The sequence below is a fragment of the Oryx dammah genome, unplaced genomic scaffold, assembly GCF_014754425.2.
Source record: "Oryx dammah isolate SB20612 unplaced genomic scaffold, SCBI_Odam_1.1 HiC_scaffold_5, whole genome shotgun sequence".
Taxonomy (NCBI): Eukaryota; Metazoa; Chordata; class Mammalia; order Artiodactyla; family Bovidae; genus Oryx; species Oryx dammah.
The window spans coordinates 103054973-103072295 of NW_024070189.1; the positions used below are offsets into that span (position 1 = coordinate 103054973).

At 57.1% G+C, this 17323-nt stretch overlaps 1 protein-coding gene and 1 non-coding gene across 7 annotated transcripts in view; both read left to right on the top strand.

Annotated features, from left to right (window-relative positions):
• The window catches only part of CRTC1 (CREB regulated transcription coactivator 1), an 84997-nt gene that overhangs the window by 56606 nt on the left and 11068 nt on the right, over positions 1–17323 (top strand). For 2 of the 6 annotated variants that reach the window (XM_040241196.1, XM_040241198.1), the window contains 8 exons: positions 1130–1224; positions 3154–3239; positions 6495–6535; positions 7003–7223; positions 11636–11769; positions 13887–14039; positions 14148–14198; positions 16211–16315. In XM_040241196.1, coding sequence (XP_040097130.1) covers positions 1130–1224; positions 3154–3239; positions 6495–6535; positions 7003–7223; positions 11636–11769; positions 13887–14039; positions 14148–14198; positions 16211–16315 — 886 coding nt within the window. Of the gene's footprint in view, positions 1–1129; positions 1225–3153; positions 3240–6494; positions 6536–7002; positions 7224–11635; positions 11770–13886; positions 14199–16210; positions 16316–17323 lie in introns of all 6 variants that reach the window. The other 4 variants (XM_040241194.1, XM_040241195.1, XM_040241199.1 and 1 more) reach the window with 2 other exon arrangements.
• On the top strand, positions 3605–3706 carry LOC120864913. Its single transcript, XR_005721264.1, has one exon. It is a non-coding gene; the product is annotated as a U6 spliceosomal RNA (small nuclear RNA).

Sequence of the window (17323 nt, forward strand, 5' to 3'; positions counted from 1 at the left end):
TACTTAGCACACACACATGTGCACACACATGAATATACTTTAATGACACAGGCATGTATACTTAAAAATGGTTAAAAAGGCAAACTTTATTTTAGTACATATTCACAAAAAAATATACGTAGGTGATTTCAGGAAACAAAGATCAAAAGTAAGCAAGCTGTTTAAAAAACCCCACAAAATATATGTAATTGAGTAACACAGTTAAATGCCCACCATTTATGACCACGTAGTCATAGCCTAGGTCCTATTTCAACCATCACATACATTAACACATTATTGACCAGGGGATTTCTGCAGAGACGAATGCCTGTGGTGTTGATAACGTCTCCAGTCAATAACGTGTCAACTGATGTAAGACACGCAGAGCTCTATAGAGTTGGGGCTGTTATTCTCCCCATTTTTAGGCATAAGAGCACAGAGAGCTCAGAACACTTGCTCAAGGACACACAGCTGGTGGGGGGGGGCCAGGATCCCCCAGCTCCTCATTGCTCATCCAGCCCCAGGGTCAGAGACAGCACCACCCTTTGTCGTCTGCTCTTGGCCCTAAGCCAGGCTTCCTCCACATCACTCTCAGCGTCTGGGACATTCTTGTTGGGTGCACGTGGTTCTTACTCTCACCCCCACAGTGGCTGTGCAGCTGCTCCTGCCCTTTGTGTGTCGGCCCAGCTTCCCAAGGCTGCCTCTGGTTTCTAAGGCAGCCTCCCTCCAGGCATCTGCAGCTCAGGGCGTATTGTGTCATTGGGGCAGAGACTGGAGCCCCTCCTGGGTGCTGGGCAGCATTGGGTTGGTTGGAGCAAGACCTTCCTTGGCTTATTTGTCACTGGTAGGGGCCTCCGTGATGGCCGCTGTGGGGCTGGCAGGCCTGCTCTCTCCAGGGTTTCAGCATGATGGCACCTCCCTTTGCCTAAAGCTGAGATGCCCGTCCGAGGGGCAGGGACGGGCAGGGGCTTTGCAGGCGAAAACCATGGTCACTGTTGAGGTTCTTCAGGGTTTTGCTCAGGTCGCAGCCCACAAAAACGTCCCACAACTGTCACCCTCTTCTGTCGTGTGAGTCCCAGGTGGAGTGGAGCCAAGATTCTCCCTTGGTCCCCTTTGGGGCTGAGTCTCACTGTTTCTCTCCTCTCCCTAGGACCAATTCTGACTCCGCCCTGCACCAGAGCACAATGACGCCCACCCAGCCAGAGCCCTTTACGGGCGGGTCCCAGGATGCGCACCAGAAAAGAGGTATCGGCAGAGCCCACGGGCACCTTTTCTAGGGTCAGGCAAGTCCAGTAGGTGGCCACTATGCCCTCAGAGGTCACGGACCTAAGAAGGAAGACTCAGCCAGTGCTGTATAACATGAGGAGTTCAGAGAAACTTCCAGAGATGGCACTGCTTGAGCTGGATTTTGAGGGATGCATAGGGGTCTTCTGGGCAGAGAAAACAGTCCCTGTGAACTCACACTGGCTTCTGTTGATGGGCTCAGGGTAAGACCTCACAGTCTAGGGGTCCTTGCAGATTCTTTCAATGTTGGGAGCAGCAAGCCCAAGCAGAAGGGGCTTTTATCAGCTTATGACCAACAGCTGGGGCTAGATGTTCATCTTTAGGTACCGTTCAATCCCTGGATTCACACTGGATTGTTTCCTGGCTCTGATGCTCAGAACCTGCTTGGTCCCTAAGGTCCGTCCTGAAATAGTGAGTGGAAGAGAGGCTGGTGTGCAGTCTTGTCGTGCACACACCTCTAGCTGGGGCAGATCTGTACCCAGGCCCTGGTCCTTCCTTGGAGCCAGGTGTGGAGGCAGTGTCCTTGGGACCTTCCAGGAAGGTACACGGCATCTTAAAAACTGGGGCAGCGACACCCATAGAGGGCAGTGTGATGCTGTGAGGCCAGCCCTCGAAACCCATGTGGGCCTGACCTGCACCAGGACCCTGAAACCAGAGAATGAATCATGTACGCTGATGTCCAGATGCTTCCCACCTTTTTGGTAGCATTTCACTGTGCAAGTATGTGAACACACCGGGGAGATTTTGCTGGTAGAAGGAGGATGGACACCAGAACTTCACCCTTCGGCTGGCAGGCACCCTGCTCATGTGAGCTTTCCAGCTCATTGGGCACCAGCAGTGAGATCGAGGAAGGGAATGTCTCCATAATAAAGCAAGGATTCCAGATTCCTGGGTGGATGAGAGTGCGCCTGTCGCGCCCTCCTGCTCCTGATGCTGAGAGCACAGTCTACCCTGAGGGAGGTCCCCGCAGAAGCTTGGGCTTTTGGCATGGACAAGTGGACTTTGCCCTCCCAGGGACTCTTTGTGACCCCTGGCAACTCTGAGTCCTGTTGGCCTTGGGGTCAGGGGCGGGAAACACATCACCTCTCCCGTTCCTCTAGGAGGAGCCCAGGCAGAAAGAGTCTAGGATTAGCCTGGTTGACCTCCCATGCCCTCGTCTAGGTTTTGAGAAGGAGGAATTAACCCATCTGGCTAGGTTCCTAATCCCGCTATTCCAGGTGAAAAGCAGCCTTCAACAGGCATAAAGAAATTGGATCTCATAAAGTGTTTTCCCTCACCTTACCTGAAAGGTTTAAGGAAAGGAGCTTCAGGTACAGCTGGTTCCAGGGCCTTGAGTGATGCCATCTAGCTCCTTTCTCCCCTCCTTTCCTCCCTGGGACTGGTTAGCACTGCAGGTCATTCATGGGGCCATAGCTGCCATGGGTAGATGGACCTCAGCCTCTGTTGAGCTCTGTGGCTTGGTGCCAGGACCCCAAGAGGGGCCCAGCCTCTGGGTGCTAACAGCCCAGAAGAGGAGACCGGTGTCCACAGGGCTGCAGGTGGGGCACATGGGGCAAGACAGCCACTCCTGGGAGAGATGCTTGGCGGTTCTCTGCGGCTCAAGGCCTCGGAAGCCTGAGTAGACCCTGTGAGAGGCAGCAGGCACACATGCCCTGAGCTCCAGAGCTTTCAGTTTCATTTCTTTTTAAAACACAGGTCCTCTGATTTTTTTTTTTTTTTTAACTTTTAAAAAATGAAGCTCTTTTGTTCTTTAGTACAATCCCCAGAAGTTACTGTTGGGGCAGTTAGTCATGTCACAGTTGTGGCTCTGTGTGTCGGGAACCAGCTGGTACCACTGCAGGGCTGCAAAGATCCCTTTTCTGCTTCTCCTCCAACCCTACCCCACCCCAGTCTTGCTGTTAACAGTCCCGGGTATGGAGGAGACTGCATCAGAGACGGACAAGAATCTTTCCAAGCAAGGATGGGACACCAAGAAGGTAAGAGCCTAAGCACTTTTGAAAGTGGTTTCCCTTCTTGATCTTTTAAAAATTTATTTTTAGAAGCACAACCCAAGTGAAGATGGTGAAATAGTATGCTGGGGGAGCATCTCCTTTCCTGAAATGTGAGCCTCATTCTTTTTTGGGTTTTTTTTTGTTTTTTTTTTTTTTGCTTCCCAGCATGCAAGATCTTAGTTCCCCAACCAAGGATTGAACCCAGGCCCTTGGCAGTGAGAGCGCAAAGTCCTAAGCACTGGACTGCCAGGGAATTCTGCAAACCTCATTTAGCTTTAACCAGTTAGGCCTTGAATCTAACAGAAAGCCTGTTAACACTGGGAAAAACCATGTAAAGAATTAAAATCCATGTTCACTTCGATAGCATGTATTAAATTGGAACAATGCAGAGAAGATTAACATGGCTCCTATTCAGGGATGACAGGCGGATTCATGAAGCATTCCCTGTTTTCACATGTACTGATGAACGCGAACTGTTGACTTATTATGGTGATCAATGCAGTATATACAAATACAGAATCATGACATTGTACACCTAAAACGAATATAATATTATATGCCAATTATATCTCAATTAAAAAAGAAATTGAAGCCAGGGAGGTTAGGTGATGTGCGCAAGCTTGTGAAGATGCTTAGGGTTTAGAACCTACACTACGTAATTCTTAGCCCGTGGTCATTCTACTAACCCATGGTATTGGTTAACTATCGTCATTTATCGTCCTCTTTAAACATAAACTTCCGTTTATTTGCACAATAATTGGAGCTTTTATTGCAGTACAGAGTCTGCTTGGAATTCCCAGTTGGATTGAGATTTCTGTATTATTTCTAGGTCCAGAAACAAATTTCTCAGTTTCAGCCTACAAAAAGATCTGGTGATGAGATAGAATCTGTGCCATGAATAGATTTCAAAGAATTTGAATAGAACAGAAATGCATTTAACACTAAGGCGATTTTGAATGTGAAAAAAAAGAATTGACACCTATTGCTGGTCAAGTTGCAGTGAAAGGGGCAGCAACTCAAATCGCTCATTCCCTTCAGGAACTCAGAGGGGGATGATGGGGATGATGAAGCAGACAGCACTGTGCTCATGAAGGCGTGTGTTCAGAGCCTCTGAAATCAACTGAAAACAGCCTGAGTGTCTGCCAGTGGGGGAGTTGTAAGGAAATTGTCCTCAGGCCCTCATGTGGAAAGCTCTGTGTGTGTGAGTTGGGATCTAAAGGCATGAGAGACTTGTGAGAAAACTGGTGTGCAGAAAGAGGAGGATAAAGCTGTTTAGAAAGGCACAAGACACACAGAGACGCTCACAGATCCCTGGATGTGCTGGACCAGGCCCTGGGGAGACGCACGCGCGGGTGTGGCCAGTTCTCTTGACCCAGTCTGCATGTTCCAGTTTTGCCTGAGGAACACGTGATTTTCATACTCGGTAAAAACCTTTGAAACTCTAACAACCCAAAGGAAAAAGTAACTGAAATGTCTAGTTGCAGAGAGGTGCGTCAGTAAGGAGAGCAGGGTCCCTGCACCTGCCCAAATGTGCTGCTGCTGTGAACCCAGCGAAGATGGCAAGTGTCTCAACTGGGGAGGGAAGGAGCCCCAGCAGTATGGGAGTGAGAGGAGGGTGTCAGCCCAGCATCTGGGGGCACTCCTTTCAACTGCTGGGGAACCAGAGGATGCATCTGTGAGGATGTCAGCAAAGGAATTCCTGTGGATTCGTTGGGGGTGGGATGGGGGATGATGGGTGAATTCTTCGTACTGTTTAGAAATCCATTAGGATCCCATAACATCCGTGGAATGCGTTTGAAAAGACTCTTTAGAAAAAGTCATTGTCAAAGCACTTTGCAAAAAAATAATCTGGTAATGAAGCGAGTGTTTACTCACGGAATTAAGGAGCCTATGGCCAAGTAGAAACCCGTTCCTCCGGCATTCCCTGCAGGGGCTAAACGCCGGGTGGTCACATGCCACCCCTCTGGTGCCCCAATCACTGCCAGTTGGGCCTTCCCTCCTCCCCACCCCCCAGCTCACTGGCTGTGTGCATGGAAGGCAGGCCTAGCCCTCTGCCGGTGTGTCCACGTTCTTGTCTGATAATCCTTAAAGAATACCGGGAGTGTGTGCCCGAGGGCCTGAGAGGCAGAGACGAATAGGGGACGTGACTCAGCCGAGCCCTCTGCTGGCATGCGAGGTTCTGCCCAGTCATGTCCGCTGCCAACGGAAGAGAGTTCCTTCTTTGTCCTTGGACGAGAGTTTAGGGACCCTGCCTGGAGCCTTTGGTTCTTGGATAGTGTCCTGGGTTCACAGAAGAGGAAGAGGAAGCAGAGCTTCTCCGGGACCCTCTCCCCGGGGCTGCTCTGCAGAGCAGCCACAGTGTCCGTCCCTGGGCAGCGTGGGCCAGGGAGCACACCAGCAGCAGGGTCCCCTTGGGAATCACAGCTCAGGCCCCCACGCCGCTGGGAGGCAGGTCAGCAGGGGGCGTGGCCAGCATCTTCCGTGTTGTTTGTGGCTTCCGGTTTGAGCCTCCGGAGGCTTCTCCCTGTGATGTCTTTCCTTGCCGTGGACAGAGGGACTCTGAGCAGCGGGAGCCTGACTCAGGAGTGACGTGGGGTGTTAGCCTCCAGGCACCCGGGTGGGTTTCCAGTGGTCCTGCCCCCCGCTGGCTGCCAGCACCCATGGTACAGCCCCAGCGGATTCGGATGTGAAGAGTGGGCAGGATTCCTCTACTTCCCCAATGCCTGCTCTGATGGGACCACACCACCCCTGGTCCATGCCCATTTTCCCAGGTAGAGTGAAGCCGGGAGGGGGCTGTAGGAAAGCCATCTCCACACAGTTCTTGGTTTGCCCCTGGGTATGTCTGGGGCAGCCCCTCCTCCTGTCCTTTGGGGCCATATACTCTTTATCTGAGACTGAACTTTCTTCTTTTTTTAATTTGTTGAATTTTGGCTGTGCTGGGTCTTGGTCGCTGCATGCAGGCTTCTCACGGCAATAGCTTCTCTTGTTGAGTGGCACAGGCTCCAGGGCTCATGGGCTTAGTTGCCCCATGGCATGTGGGACCTTAGTTCCTAGGCCAGGGTTCGAACCTGTGTCCCCTGCATTGCCACTGGATTGTTAGCCACCGGACCACTAGGGAAGTCCCGGTAAACTCAATTCTTGTGGAGTACTTCTTAGCCCTTGTAGGGAGGTCAGCCATACTGTGAGGGGGTGCCATGCATGTGAGGAAGCCGGCTCAGGCTCCGCTGTCTTCTCTTTCAGACGGGGCCCAGGCCCAAGTCCTGCGAGGTTCCTGGAATCAAGTAAGTCTCAGCAGGGCCCACCCTGTGTGCCCAAGGCCACCAAGGGCTGCTTGGACAACCCCAGGTCTTCCCATCTGCTCATGAGGCCACACCTCCTGATAAGAAGGGCTCTGTGCTGCTGGCGGCCACCCAGCAAGCCCCACGCTGGGGGACACTCCTGCCCCTGCCCGCCTCAGATGACAGAGCCCCTTCCCCAGCACCCTTGCACCTCAGACACTCCCCGTTCTGGTCAGTGGGAAGCCCTTCCCCCCAGCCCGAGCCACCAGCCTCTTCCTCAGTTTCCACTGGAGGTGCTGGTAGCTGTTTCTCCAGCAGAGCAGCGCCTCATTGTGGGGTGTCCTTTTGCACTTGCTGACTTTTTTTTTCGGAACCAGCCTTCTCCTGCCCCCACCACAGCTTCTGGGGGAGAACAGGCCAGCTGCCGTCCTGAGAGCTCACCTTCCCCTCTGTCTGGCCTTTCCCCCCAGCATCTTTCCATCCGCCGACCAGGAAAACACTACAGCCCTGATCCCCGCCACCCACAACACGGGAGGCTCCCTGCCTGACCTGACCAACATCCACTTCCCCTCCCCCCTCCCGACCCCGCTGGACCCCGAGGAGCCCACCTTCCCCGCGCTGAGCAGCTCCAGCAGCACCGGCAACCTGGCGGCCAACCTGACACAGCTGGGCATCGGTGCTGCCGGCCAGGGTAAGGTGGCCGGGCGGCGGGCGCCCCTGCCGTGAGGAGGGCACGCGTGCGCATGTGTGTGTGAATGAGGGCTGAGCCCACCGTGGGGAATTGGGGCTGCCAGGCCAACCCAAGGGGAGGGGCATCTGGGCAGAGGCCCGGGGCGGGGAAGGCACATGCCCCCAGGGATTGGACCACGGTTCTTGGGGTGTATATGGGGGCTTCAGGGAGTTGGGGTGGGCCAGGCTTTCCCATGTGCCCCCCTCATCGAGGGACAGGCCTGATCTGTTGTTCGTCCTGCCCCGACCACTTCCCTCCCCCTTCTCTCCTCCCTCCCCGTGCCCCACTGTGACTGACAGCTTTAGGACACTCCAGCCCAGCCACCTCTCCATACTGCACAGCCATCCGTCCCTGAGGATATTTCACGGTCCCGGTCCCGGTGTCCCAGAAACCCCCAGTACCACCCTGGCCCTGTCTCTCCTGAGGACTTTCAGTGGCACTGTCCCCCTGTGACTTAGACAGGACCCCAAACTCCCCTCTATGGCCCCCACGCGCTGGGTTCCCCCACCCCTCCCCCACCCAGAATGGCCATCAGCTCACAACTCTCCTTTGGTCAGGCCCTTGCACAGGTCTCCAGTTTCCTCCTAGAGAAAGCTTCAGGCCCCTGGGAGCCCCCTAATCCTGCTCCCCACCCCAACTCCTCTCCAGCCAGTGAGCTTACACAGGGCACCCTGGCGCATGCTGCCCCTCCCCCACAGACCCCCCCCTCCTCGGGGCTCCTCACCCCATCCCCTGCTCAGACACCTGCTCTCCCTTCTGCAGGCTTCCTGACGCCCTGCCCATGACCTGCCCCTTCTCATACTGAGTGGCTTTTCTGCACTCACCCAGCTGCTGTCTAGTCACTGCTTTGCTCTCATCATCCCCTGGGCTGGGCCTTGGTCTCACACGTCCTTGCTGTGACCCCTGTACCCACGCTGACTGTGGGGGTGTGGGTTTGCATACAGGGAGAAGGGGCAGTCCCCCAGCAGCCTGGTGGCGGGACAGGCAAGAGGGGCCATGGGGACTCACACGTGTCCCCACGTGTGTTGGGACTAGTGGTTGATAAGCACCACCTCATCATGCCCTCCTTCACCCCTGGAGCCACAGCCTGGGCCCCACGCTCACCTAGTCCACAGACCCATTGCACCTCTACCCCGCGCTCCCCCCTGCTGGGCGGTGCCACACAGGATTTTCTGAGAATCACACACTCAGATTCACATTGGCCACAATTCCTCTGGGGAAGCCGACTGTAAAGAATGGGTGGCAGCCCCTGGGCCAGGGCGGAGCCCCATGGGCAGCTGTGCAGAGGGGTTTCAGGGTGAAGTGGGCCAGCCTTGGAGCCACGTGGAGTTGGGAGTGAAGGAGAGCAAGGAACCCGGAGTCATAACTGGGTTTGATGTGGACAGGGCTGGGGGCAGGTGAGGGTTGTTGAGGGCGATACACGCTCCCTAGGTGTTCAAGCGAAAAGCTGGCTCAGCCATCAGGCAGAAGACACTTGCTCTGGCCATGCCCCTGTCCCCCTCTTCCAGGGAAGGCCCAGAACACAAAACAAGTAGTTTCAGGGGACCCCAAGATCCTGGGCCCTCCAAGAGACCAGTGGGTGGGCAGTGTCCACATGCCTGTGCAAGGCGAGAAATTGGAAGGTCGCCTCTCGCCTCTGGCGAGAAATTGGAAGCGTGCTAGGGAGGCCCCCCCATGCGGGTCTTTGTTTCCTGGCCCCCGTTTTTCTCCTCACGCCTTGCAGCAGCCTCCAGAGCACCACCCCCTCTGCCTGAGGGTCCTTGGCAGCCCCGCCCCCACCCGCAGCCCCAGCACTCGCCTAGGAGCCACGCACTTCCAGCCCAAGCCGAGTCTAAACAAGCACAGGAAAACACAACACATGTGAAAACCATAGATGCAGGACCGAGTGCAGACCCCGAGCGGGGCCCACACCCCAGCCTGCCTGGCTCGGCGCATCGGCCCAGTAATGTCTGACATGTGTTCAGTTGTTTGCGAACCTGCCACTCCACGGCAGCTTGCCTGGCCGGGACCTCGTTTTCCTGGTGCGTTTTACATCAAGCAGAGCCGCCACCCGGCCCCTGGCACACGTGGAGCCCGCCCCCTCCCCCTGCCTGCCCGGCCCACCCTGCAGTCAGGACGGGGAGGAAGAAGGCCCCACTCTCCTTCCACGTTTGCTAAAGTCGTTTCCGTTTCCCGGGCGTGGGAGGTGGGCAGGCTGGGGTCCTTCCTCGCAACACACCTCTGGGGCCAGCCAGCCCCGCACAGAGAGCGTGCATGCCTCCGGGCCAGGCTCCCGCCACCTAGCCTGCCCTCCCCTGGCAGCTCTCCCTGCCCACGCTTGGCCTCCCTGCCAGCTGGCCCCACTTCTTTTCCCAAAGGTGATTCAGGTTGTCCGAAGGAATTCAGCAGCAAGGCTCCCCTCGGCCCAGCCGGTGTCTCGGGGGTGGTGCCTGCCCTCCTGTGAGGCCAGGAGCTCACTGCAGCCAGGCAGAGGATTAAAAACCTCCCTTGTGTTCAGCACAGACGTTAGAGGCGGGCAGCCTAACCGCCCAGTGTGTTTTGGCTGGCCTCCGACTGTGTGTGTGATTCTTTGAATGGACATTCAAACATGCATGTAAAAACCTGGATTTCAGGCCTCACTGGAAGAATCAGGCCCAGTGTGGTGGGCCAAGTTCCTGCACCTCAGAGGGACTCGAGCTTTCTGGTTGGCGGCAGGCCTCTGCTGGCCCTGTTGCCCCTCCGGCCTACTCACCCCTGGCATCCGCCTCTTGTGCGTATCAGTTCCCAACATCCGCTCCTGCTGTGGGCGGCAAGCGTCCCTTGGCCTGCTGGACGAGTGGAGTGCTGGACGGTTGGAGAAGACGAGGGAGCAGCACAGGGTCCAGACTCCAGGGTGCCCTCAGCGGGCGTCTTCCAGACGCCACCGGCCTGGGCCTCTGTCCACGGCTTCCTTGACTTTGCTGTGTTTGCAGCAGCCTGATTCTGGGCCCAGGGTCTGTGTGGAAACTGGCCCCCGGGGGCTTTGCTGCAGTGTCAGCCCCTGCTGCCCACCTCGGTGTCCAGCTGAGTGGAGCCGCCAGGGCATCTGAGAAGGAAGTGCAGGCATGACTGGGCTCGCCCTGCACCGATGACACGGCCCCAGTGAACAGCTGCCTCCGGGTGGAGGGAAGGCTGCCTGTCATCTCCCTTCCGGAGTGTGTGCGGGCTGTACCCTCGTCCACCCTTGAACCTGCCACCTCATCGGCTGGAATAAAGTTGATCTGGTGCCCTCCACGGGCTGGGCCCAGATCCCCTGGTGAGTCAGGCAACTTCACCTGGCCTTGACTGCAAGCCAGACTGTCTTCCAAGCCTGCTCAGCGCCTCACAGGGGCCTCACAGTGAACTGGAAGGGACAAGGAAACTGAGTCTGGGGGCATCAGGCCAGGCCCCCAGGGCACCCCTCCTGCTCCCAGCATCAGGGGGGGCCTGTGCTTTCCTGGCCCTGTACCCCAAGATCAGCCAGCAGGCCCCAGCTGCGGCCACACTGAACCTGACCTCGCTTGGCTCCTTCCCAACAGACACATCCAGGGATCAGCTTGCTGGGGGAGGGGGCCAGAGTGAGGGAAGGAAGGGGCGACCTGGAGCACTCCAGCGGGAAAAAGATAAAGTAACTGAGTTTCTAGTTCGGTCACTCTAGTGGGGTTGGTGCAGTGTGGCAAGTGCATGGGAGGCGGGGGAGAAGGTTGTGGATGTGCCCTCTGCAGGGAGAGGCCAAGAGGAGAGCTAGCCGAAGGAGCAGCCCTGGGGAGGGATGAGAATGAGGAGAACGATGAGGTTCAGGAAGAAAATGCAGCATCAGGCAAGACCGACTTGGTTTTGGAGCTAATCAAACGCAAGCTATTTTAGGCAAAAAGGGAGGGGATTCATTGCTGCCTGAAACCAGGAAGTGCCAGCATGGCTGCCTCTGGGGCTCAAGTGCTATTTCTGCCCCTCAGCTCCCTTGTTACCCCTCACACAACTCAACCTCCCTTCCTGGAATTCCATCAAAAGCCTCTGGGCAGGATCTCATTTGGCCAGCCTGGTCATGTGTCCATCTAGGAGCCAGTCGTGTGGTAGCCCAGAGTGGTGGAAGTGCTGATTGGCTGGGCCTATGGGACACGCCCCTCCTGGGGGGATGGCAGGATCCCTGGGGAGCATGCTGGCCAGCCCTGGAGGTGGGAGTCCTTGCAGTGCTGGGGGAGCGTCGGGTCAGGGTATCAGGGCCTCAGAAGGGGCACCCCGGGTTTGGCGATCAGGATGCGCTTGCTGGTACCTGTCTGAATGAATGGGCTGTCCTCAGCAGTGACCCTTCGTGTGTGATTGCCCCTGCCCGCGTCCCGGTGGCTGGGGTCACATGCACCCTCCCTCCCTTTCAGGGCTGAGCACGCCTGGCTCCTCACCGCAGCACCGGCCGGCCGGCGTCAGCCCACTGTCGCTGAGCACAGAGGCGAGGCGGCAGCAGGCCCAGCAGGTGTCGCCCACCCTGTCCCCGTTGTCACCCATCACTCAGGTGCGAGGGCTCAGTGGGGCAGGGAAGGTGGGACCCGACTGTGCCTCTCTGGGAGGCCTTAGGCTCCTCTCAGGGAGCAGAATTCTAAAAATCTTCCTAACGTGTTTTTTTTTTTTTTGCTTTTTGTGGCCTAATTTTTAAAGACATGGGGAATGCAGAAATCAAGTGGCCTGGAGTCCCCTCGGTTCATCTCGGCTGATAGATTGTGCCCGTGTGACTGGCCATTCTTTAGTATGCTAGTCTCTCCTTTAGGATCTCATTGGCATGTCCCAACTCTCAAAATGTGATATTTAGAGAGTCTTTTTTACTTTACCAGGTTTCCTTCACCTGCTTCTTTGGTAGATTGTGTCTAGGAATTGGTCCATTTCATCAAGGTTGTCCCCCATGCCGGCACGTAGCTGTTCATAGGCAGTGTCTGTGGGTTAAGTCACCCAGTCCTGTCCGACTCTTTGCGACTCCATGGACTGCAGCCCACCAGGCTCCTCTGTCTGTGGGATTCTCCAATGAAGAATACTGGAGTGGGGTGCCATTTCCCTTCTCCAGGGGATCTTCCTGACCCAGGGATTGAACCCTCATCTCGAGTCTCTTGCAGTGGCAGGCGGATTCTTTACTTACGGCACCACTTGGGAAGCCCGTTTGTAGGCAGTGTGTGTGAAAGTCGCTCAGTCGTGTCTGACTCTGCGACCTCATGGGACTATATAGTCCATGGAATTCTCCAGGCCAGAATACTGGAGTGGGTGACCTATCTCTTTGCCAGCTGATCTTCCCGTTGCAGGAATTGAACCGGATTCTTTACCAACTGAGCTGTCAGGGAAGCCCACTCTTTCATAATCCTTTTAATTTCTGTAAAGTTACATTCCCCCTTCTTATTTCTGCAGTTGGAATCTTATCTTTTTTACTTAGCCCAGGCTCCTGGAAACATTAGGAAGTATTTTCTCCTCTTCTGTTTTTTTGAAGAGTTCGAGAAGCATCGATGTTACCTCTTGGAATGTTTGGTAGAACTCAGTGTAGGTGCTGCAGTCCTGACGGATCTGCATTAGAAAGTTTGTGGTGCCTGATCTGACTTCTCCCTTGATACCAATCTACTCAGAGTTCCTTTTCCAGATTCTTGGGTCCATTTTGGTAGTTTGTGTGTTCTGAGGAATTTGTCCATGTTGACTGTTTTATAGTCCCTAATAGATAATGTTTGTTGGTTTTTTTTTTAACATGACCTTGATGGTCTTATCCACCTAAGATGAAATTTAATAATAGTTCTTCTGTTAATACATCTTCCCATGCCTGGCCTGGGCCCTGTTCTCCCACCAGGTTAAGAACCTCTTATCCAGTTCTTGTTCAGATCAGGAGCCAGAGCCGAGGATGGTTCCCCATGGCACCGTCTTCTGTCTTTCCGTCTGGGGGACCCCGGCCTCATCTCCCTTCCCTGCCACGCCCACCCCTGAGGCCTGCCTTCTTCTTTCAAAAACTCCTCTCTGTTCACAAACTGCCTGCCGGCTAATGGGAGTCCAGGCTTTCCGCTTCGCGTATATGTCCTGTAGCCCGGACACTTCCAGTCTCCCTCAGGAGGCAGGAGCCCTTGCCTGCCTGGGGAGCTGCCCGTGTGAGTGGATGAGTGTTACAGACTTCCCGCTGGTTGTTCTCCTCTTTCCAACTCTTAAGAGAGCCCAGAGCTGGTCATTGCCCAGTGACCGCGCCAGCGCCTTCCTCACCAGCCTCCCCTTGGCTGCAGGTGGCTAGAGGGGGTTCCTTCCCCTTACAGGACTCCACAGGAGCCAGGTGCTGGCTCCCCACTGAGCTCCCCGAGTGTACGCCCCACGCCTGCTTACAGCAGGGAAGCTCCAGCTCAAAGGGGCAGAGGAGGAGAGGATTCTGTCTGCAGATATGGAAACTGGTGCCCCCTATTGGCATGTGGGGAGAAAACCTCGCTGGGGGCAGGCCCACCGAGCTGCAGCCCCATCCTCCGTGGGCCCTGGGGGAGGCCTGCCCGCTCACCCTTTGCGGCCCCAGTCCAGAGTCGGGACACCTTTGGTCTGTCCATCACTTCGCTGCCACATGCACCGGGCTGTGGGGGCCCCCACCTCTGAGCGTGCCTCCTGCCTGACGCCCTCCTCTCCCTCCAGGCCGTGGCCATGGACGCCCTGTCTCTGGAGCAGCAGCTGCCCTACGCATTCTTCACCCAGGCGGGCTCTCAGCAGCCGCCGCCGCCCCAGCCTCAGCCCCCGCCACCCCCGCCGCCGGCCTCCCAGCAGCAGCCGCCCCCACAGCCCCCACAGGTGCCTGTCGGCCTCCCCCAGGGCGGCTCCCTGATGCCAAGTGCCAGCCTGACACGGGGGCCCCAGCTGCCCCCGCTCGCGGTCACGGTACCGTCCTCTCTCCCCCAGTCCCCCCCAGAGAACGCGGGCCAGTCACCGATGGGGATCGACATTGCCTCGGTAAGGCGGGAAGGGGCCTGGCTTGGGGCGGGGGGGGGCTTGTGCAGGAGGAACCTGGGGGCTGGGGGGAGCATCAAGGCTCCCGGCTTTATCTGCAGCCACCTCGAGGCTCTGTTTTGAGGCCAGCTTGGCCAGGGGTCGGAGCAGAGGCAAACGCAGAGGCAAACGCTGTCTGCGGCCAGGGGCTCAATGGGGAATTCTGCCTGAAGTCCTCAAGCCAAGTTTGTCCTCCTCACAGAGGTGGGGAAACTGATTCATGAGCAGGGTCAGGTGCCCCAAACTTCACGCGGCATGGGCCACCCTGTGTCCCATGGGCCTGGATGCCCCCCTCAGCCCTTCCTACCCAAGGCTTCCTCAGAGGCAGGGAGCACACAGCTCGCAGGGGCTGGGGAATGGACTTCCCGGAGCCAGAGATACAGATGACCTGGGAGGAATAGAAGGGGTGAAACCAATTCTGTGGTTCTTACAGCACGGTGTCCTGGGCCCAGGGCCTGCAGCTCAGCCCGTGGGACCCCCTTGCCTGGGACCAGGTGCAGGGTAACAAATGCTAGCTTTGGGGGCGGTTTGACAGCACCTGCAAACCTTCTTGTCTGTTCAGACTTTCATTTAGGTTGCCCTGGTGGGAAGGGAGTGGTGACAGCTACCTTTGGCCACATTCAGAGAAATGGACGCATGCTGGGGGCCCAGCCAGCCCTCCCTGCTCACTTGGCCCATGGCCACCAGCCCCAGGGTACATGTCATCAGAACACTGTGTGTTCTGTAAAGAACAAGCCTCCTGGGCCGGACAGGGCCGGCAGGTCCCCGAACAGGGGGAGGCTCACACCTCCAAGCCGTTCTGATCCCTCAGAAGGTAGACCTCAGGGGTCCCCAGGACGGGACTGCACCCAAACCTTGCCTTTGGCAGAGACAAAGCAGTTATGGGGGCGGCTCCGATGGTGGAGCTGCCTGGGGCACCCCGTCCCATGACACCCTGCAGTGTCAGAACCTTGCGGTGGAGCTGGAGGGACAGTGAGGCACAGGGTGTCCAAGCCAAGCTCTCGGATCAGGACCCCGTGGTGGGGTAACCACCCACCACCCCCATGGGAGCTGGCACGCTCGGGGTTCGGGCTCCAGGGGCGGCCTCTGTGAGCTTCCACACACCCGCTCAAGCGAGGAGAATGTCCCTCTGGTCATTTTCATCTTCCCAACCCCGAGAAGACCTGAGCTGGTCACTGCCAAGCAACCATGCTGTGTCTCAGACACTCAAACCCTGCTGCCTGAGCCCCCTACCCTATCTGGGCTCAACCCCTATTCCAAACTTCTCGGGCCGCTGAAGAAATGAAGGAGACGCAGTACTTAGGGGTCCCTGAGCCGGCCAGCTGGGTCTCATTAAATGGCAGGCTCAGAGAGGTCAAGCAGCTTGCCAAGAAACACAAAGCAGGGACTAGATTCAGGTCCTGGACTAGCGGGTCTTGGCTCCCAGGGGTCTGGTGAGACGCCAAGACCCTTTGTCATTCAAGTGAAGAGGTGACTGCCCTTTAGAAGTCTGTGCATTACCCAGAGGGCCGGTCCCAAGCAACATGGGTAATAGTGGCCACCGGGCACCAGGACCCCTCCTCTGCACCCAATCCTGCCATCGCGCGAGGCATCTCACTCGCCTGGGGCCTTCCCTGCCCGAGCGTGTGTGTTGGTGTGAGCACAGCTGTGTGCATGTGTGTATGGGTACTGGTGTGCCTTCGTGTGAGTGCTCTAAACCCACTGAGTAGAGGCCAACCCCTCTGCCCTTCCATAGCCCCCAAGGCAACTCTGAGAGGCTGGCTTCTGGACTCTGACCGTGTCCTCCTACCCCTCCCAGACTTGGGTTTGGAGGCCGGGCCCCTTTACGGCCACGGGCTCTGGTGCCCTCCTACAGATGCCCGGTATTCTGCTTACCTGAGGGGTGGGGGCCTCGCCAGGCACTAGGCCGGGGGCGTCTAGGCCCGGGAGGCCAGGCCCGGGGCCCTGCGAGCGTCCTGACCTGTCTGTCGTCGCAGGCACCGGCTCTGCAGCAGTACCGCACTAGCGCCGGCTCCCCAGCCAACCAGTCTCCCACCTCGCCCGTCTCCAATCAAGGCTTCTCCCCTGGGAGCTCCCCGCAAGTAAGGGACGCCGCCCCCTCCTCCCCCCCAACTCCAGCCTGGCTGGTGCCCCCAGCGTGGCCCCTGTGCACCTGTCCAGCATCTGTGCCTCCTGTCTCACTCCACCCCATCTTGTTCACTCCATCGGGGTGGGGACCGGTGAGGCGCAGCCATCCTACGCAGTGGCCAAGGAGAAGGCACCCTTCCCCCGGAGCTGTCACGTTCCCACAGCACCTCTGGAGTCTGTGCTGAGCCCCCGCTTTGGGTGGCGGGCTCCCATTCACGTCAGTGACGCCAGTGCCAGCTTCACCCCAGAGTGCAGCTCGGAGCAGGCTTCCAGCAGCTTGTGCTCCATCCCTGCCCATGTCTGCCCCCCAGGCCTCCTGCTTCCAGGCTTCTGCAGATGGGGGAGTGCTCTCCGCACTTTGGGGAACAGCTGAGTGACAGCCAGCCTGTGCGGGGGCTCTGCTTCTCAGCACCCTCCACCCCTTGTGAAGGTGTGTCTCTCACCTCTAGGCCTCCAGCCTGGGAAGCTTCTCTGAGTGGCCTGGCAGCCCGTCCAAGGTCCTCGTCCTCTTCACATGGATGAGGAGCCCGAGGCTCACCCTTGACAGCAGGCAGGGCTACAGCGTGTCCGTCAGATTCAGGTTCCCTTCATACAAGTCAGCGCAGGGGACCCTGGCCCCTGACACACGCACACACACAGCACAGGTTCCCGATCGCTGACACACACGCGCACACATAGAGGTTCCCTGACACACGCACACACACAGCACAGGTTCCCGATCGCTGACACACACAGAGGCTCCCTGACACACATACAGGTTCCTGATCCCTGACACACACATGCACGCACACAGGGGTTCCCTGACACGCACACACACAGGTTCCCTGACACACACAGACACACACACAGCACAGGTTCCTGATCCCTGACACACACAGAGGTTCCCTGACACACGCACATAGCACAGGTTCCCTGACACACACACACACAGGTTCCTGATCCCTGACACACACACAGGTTCC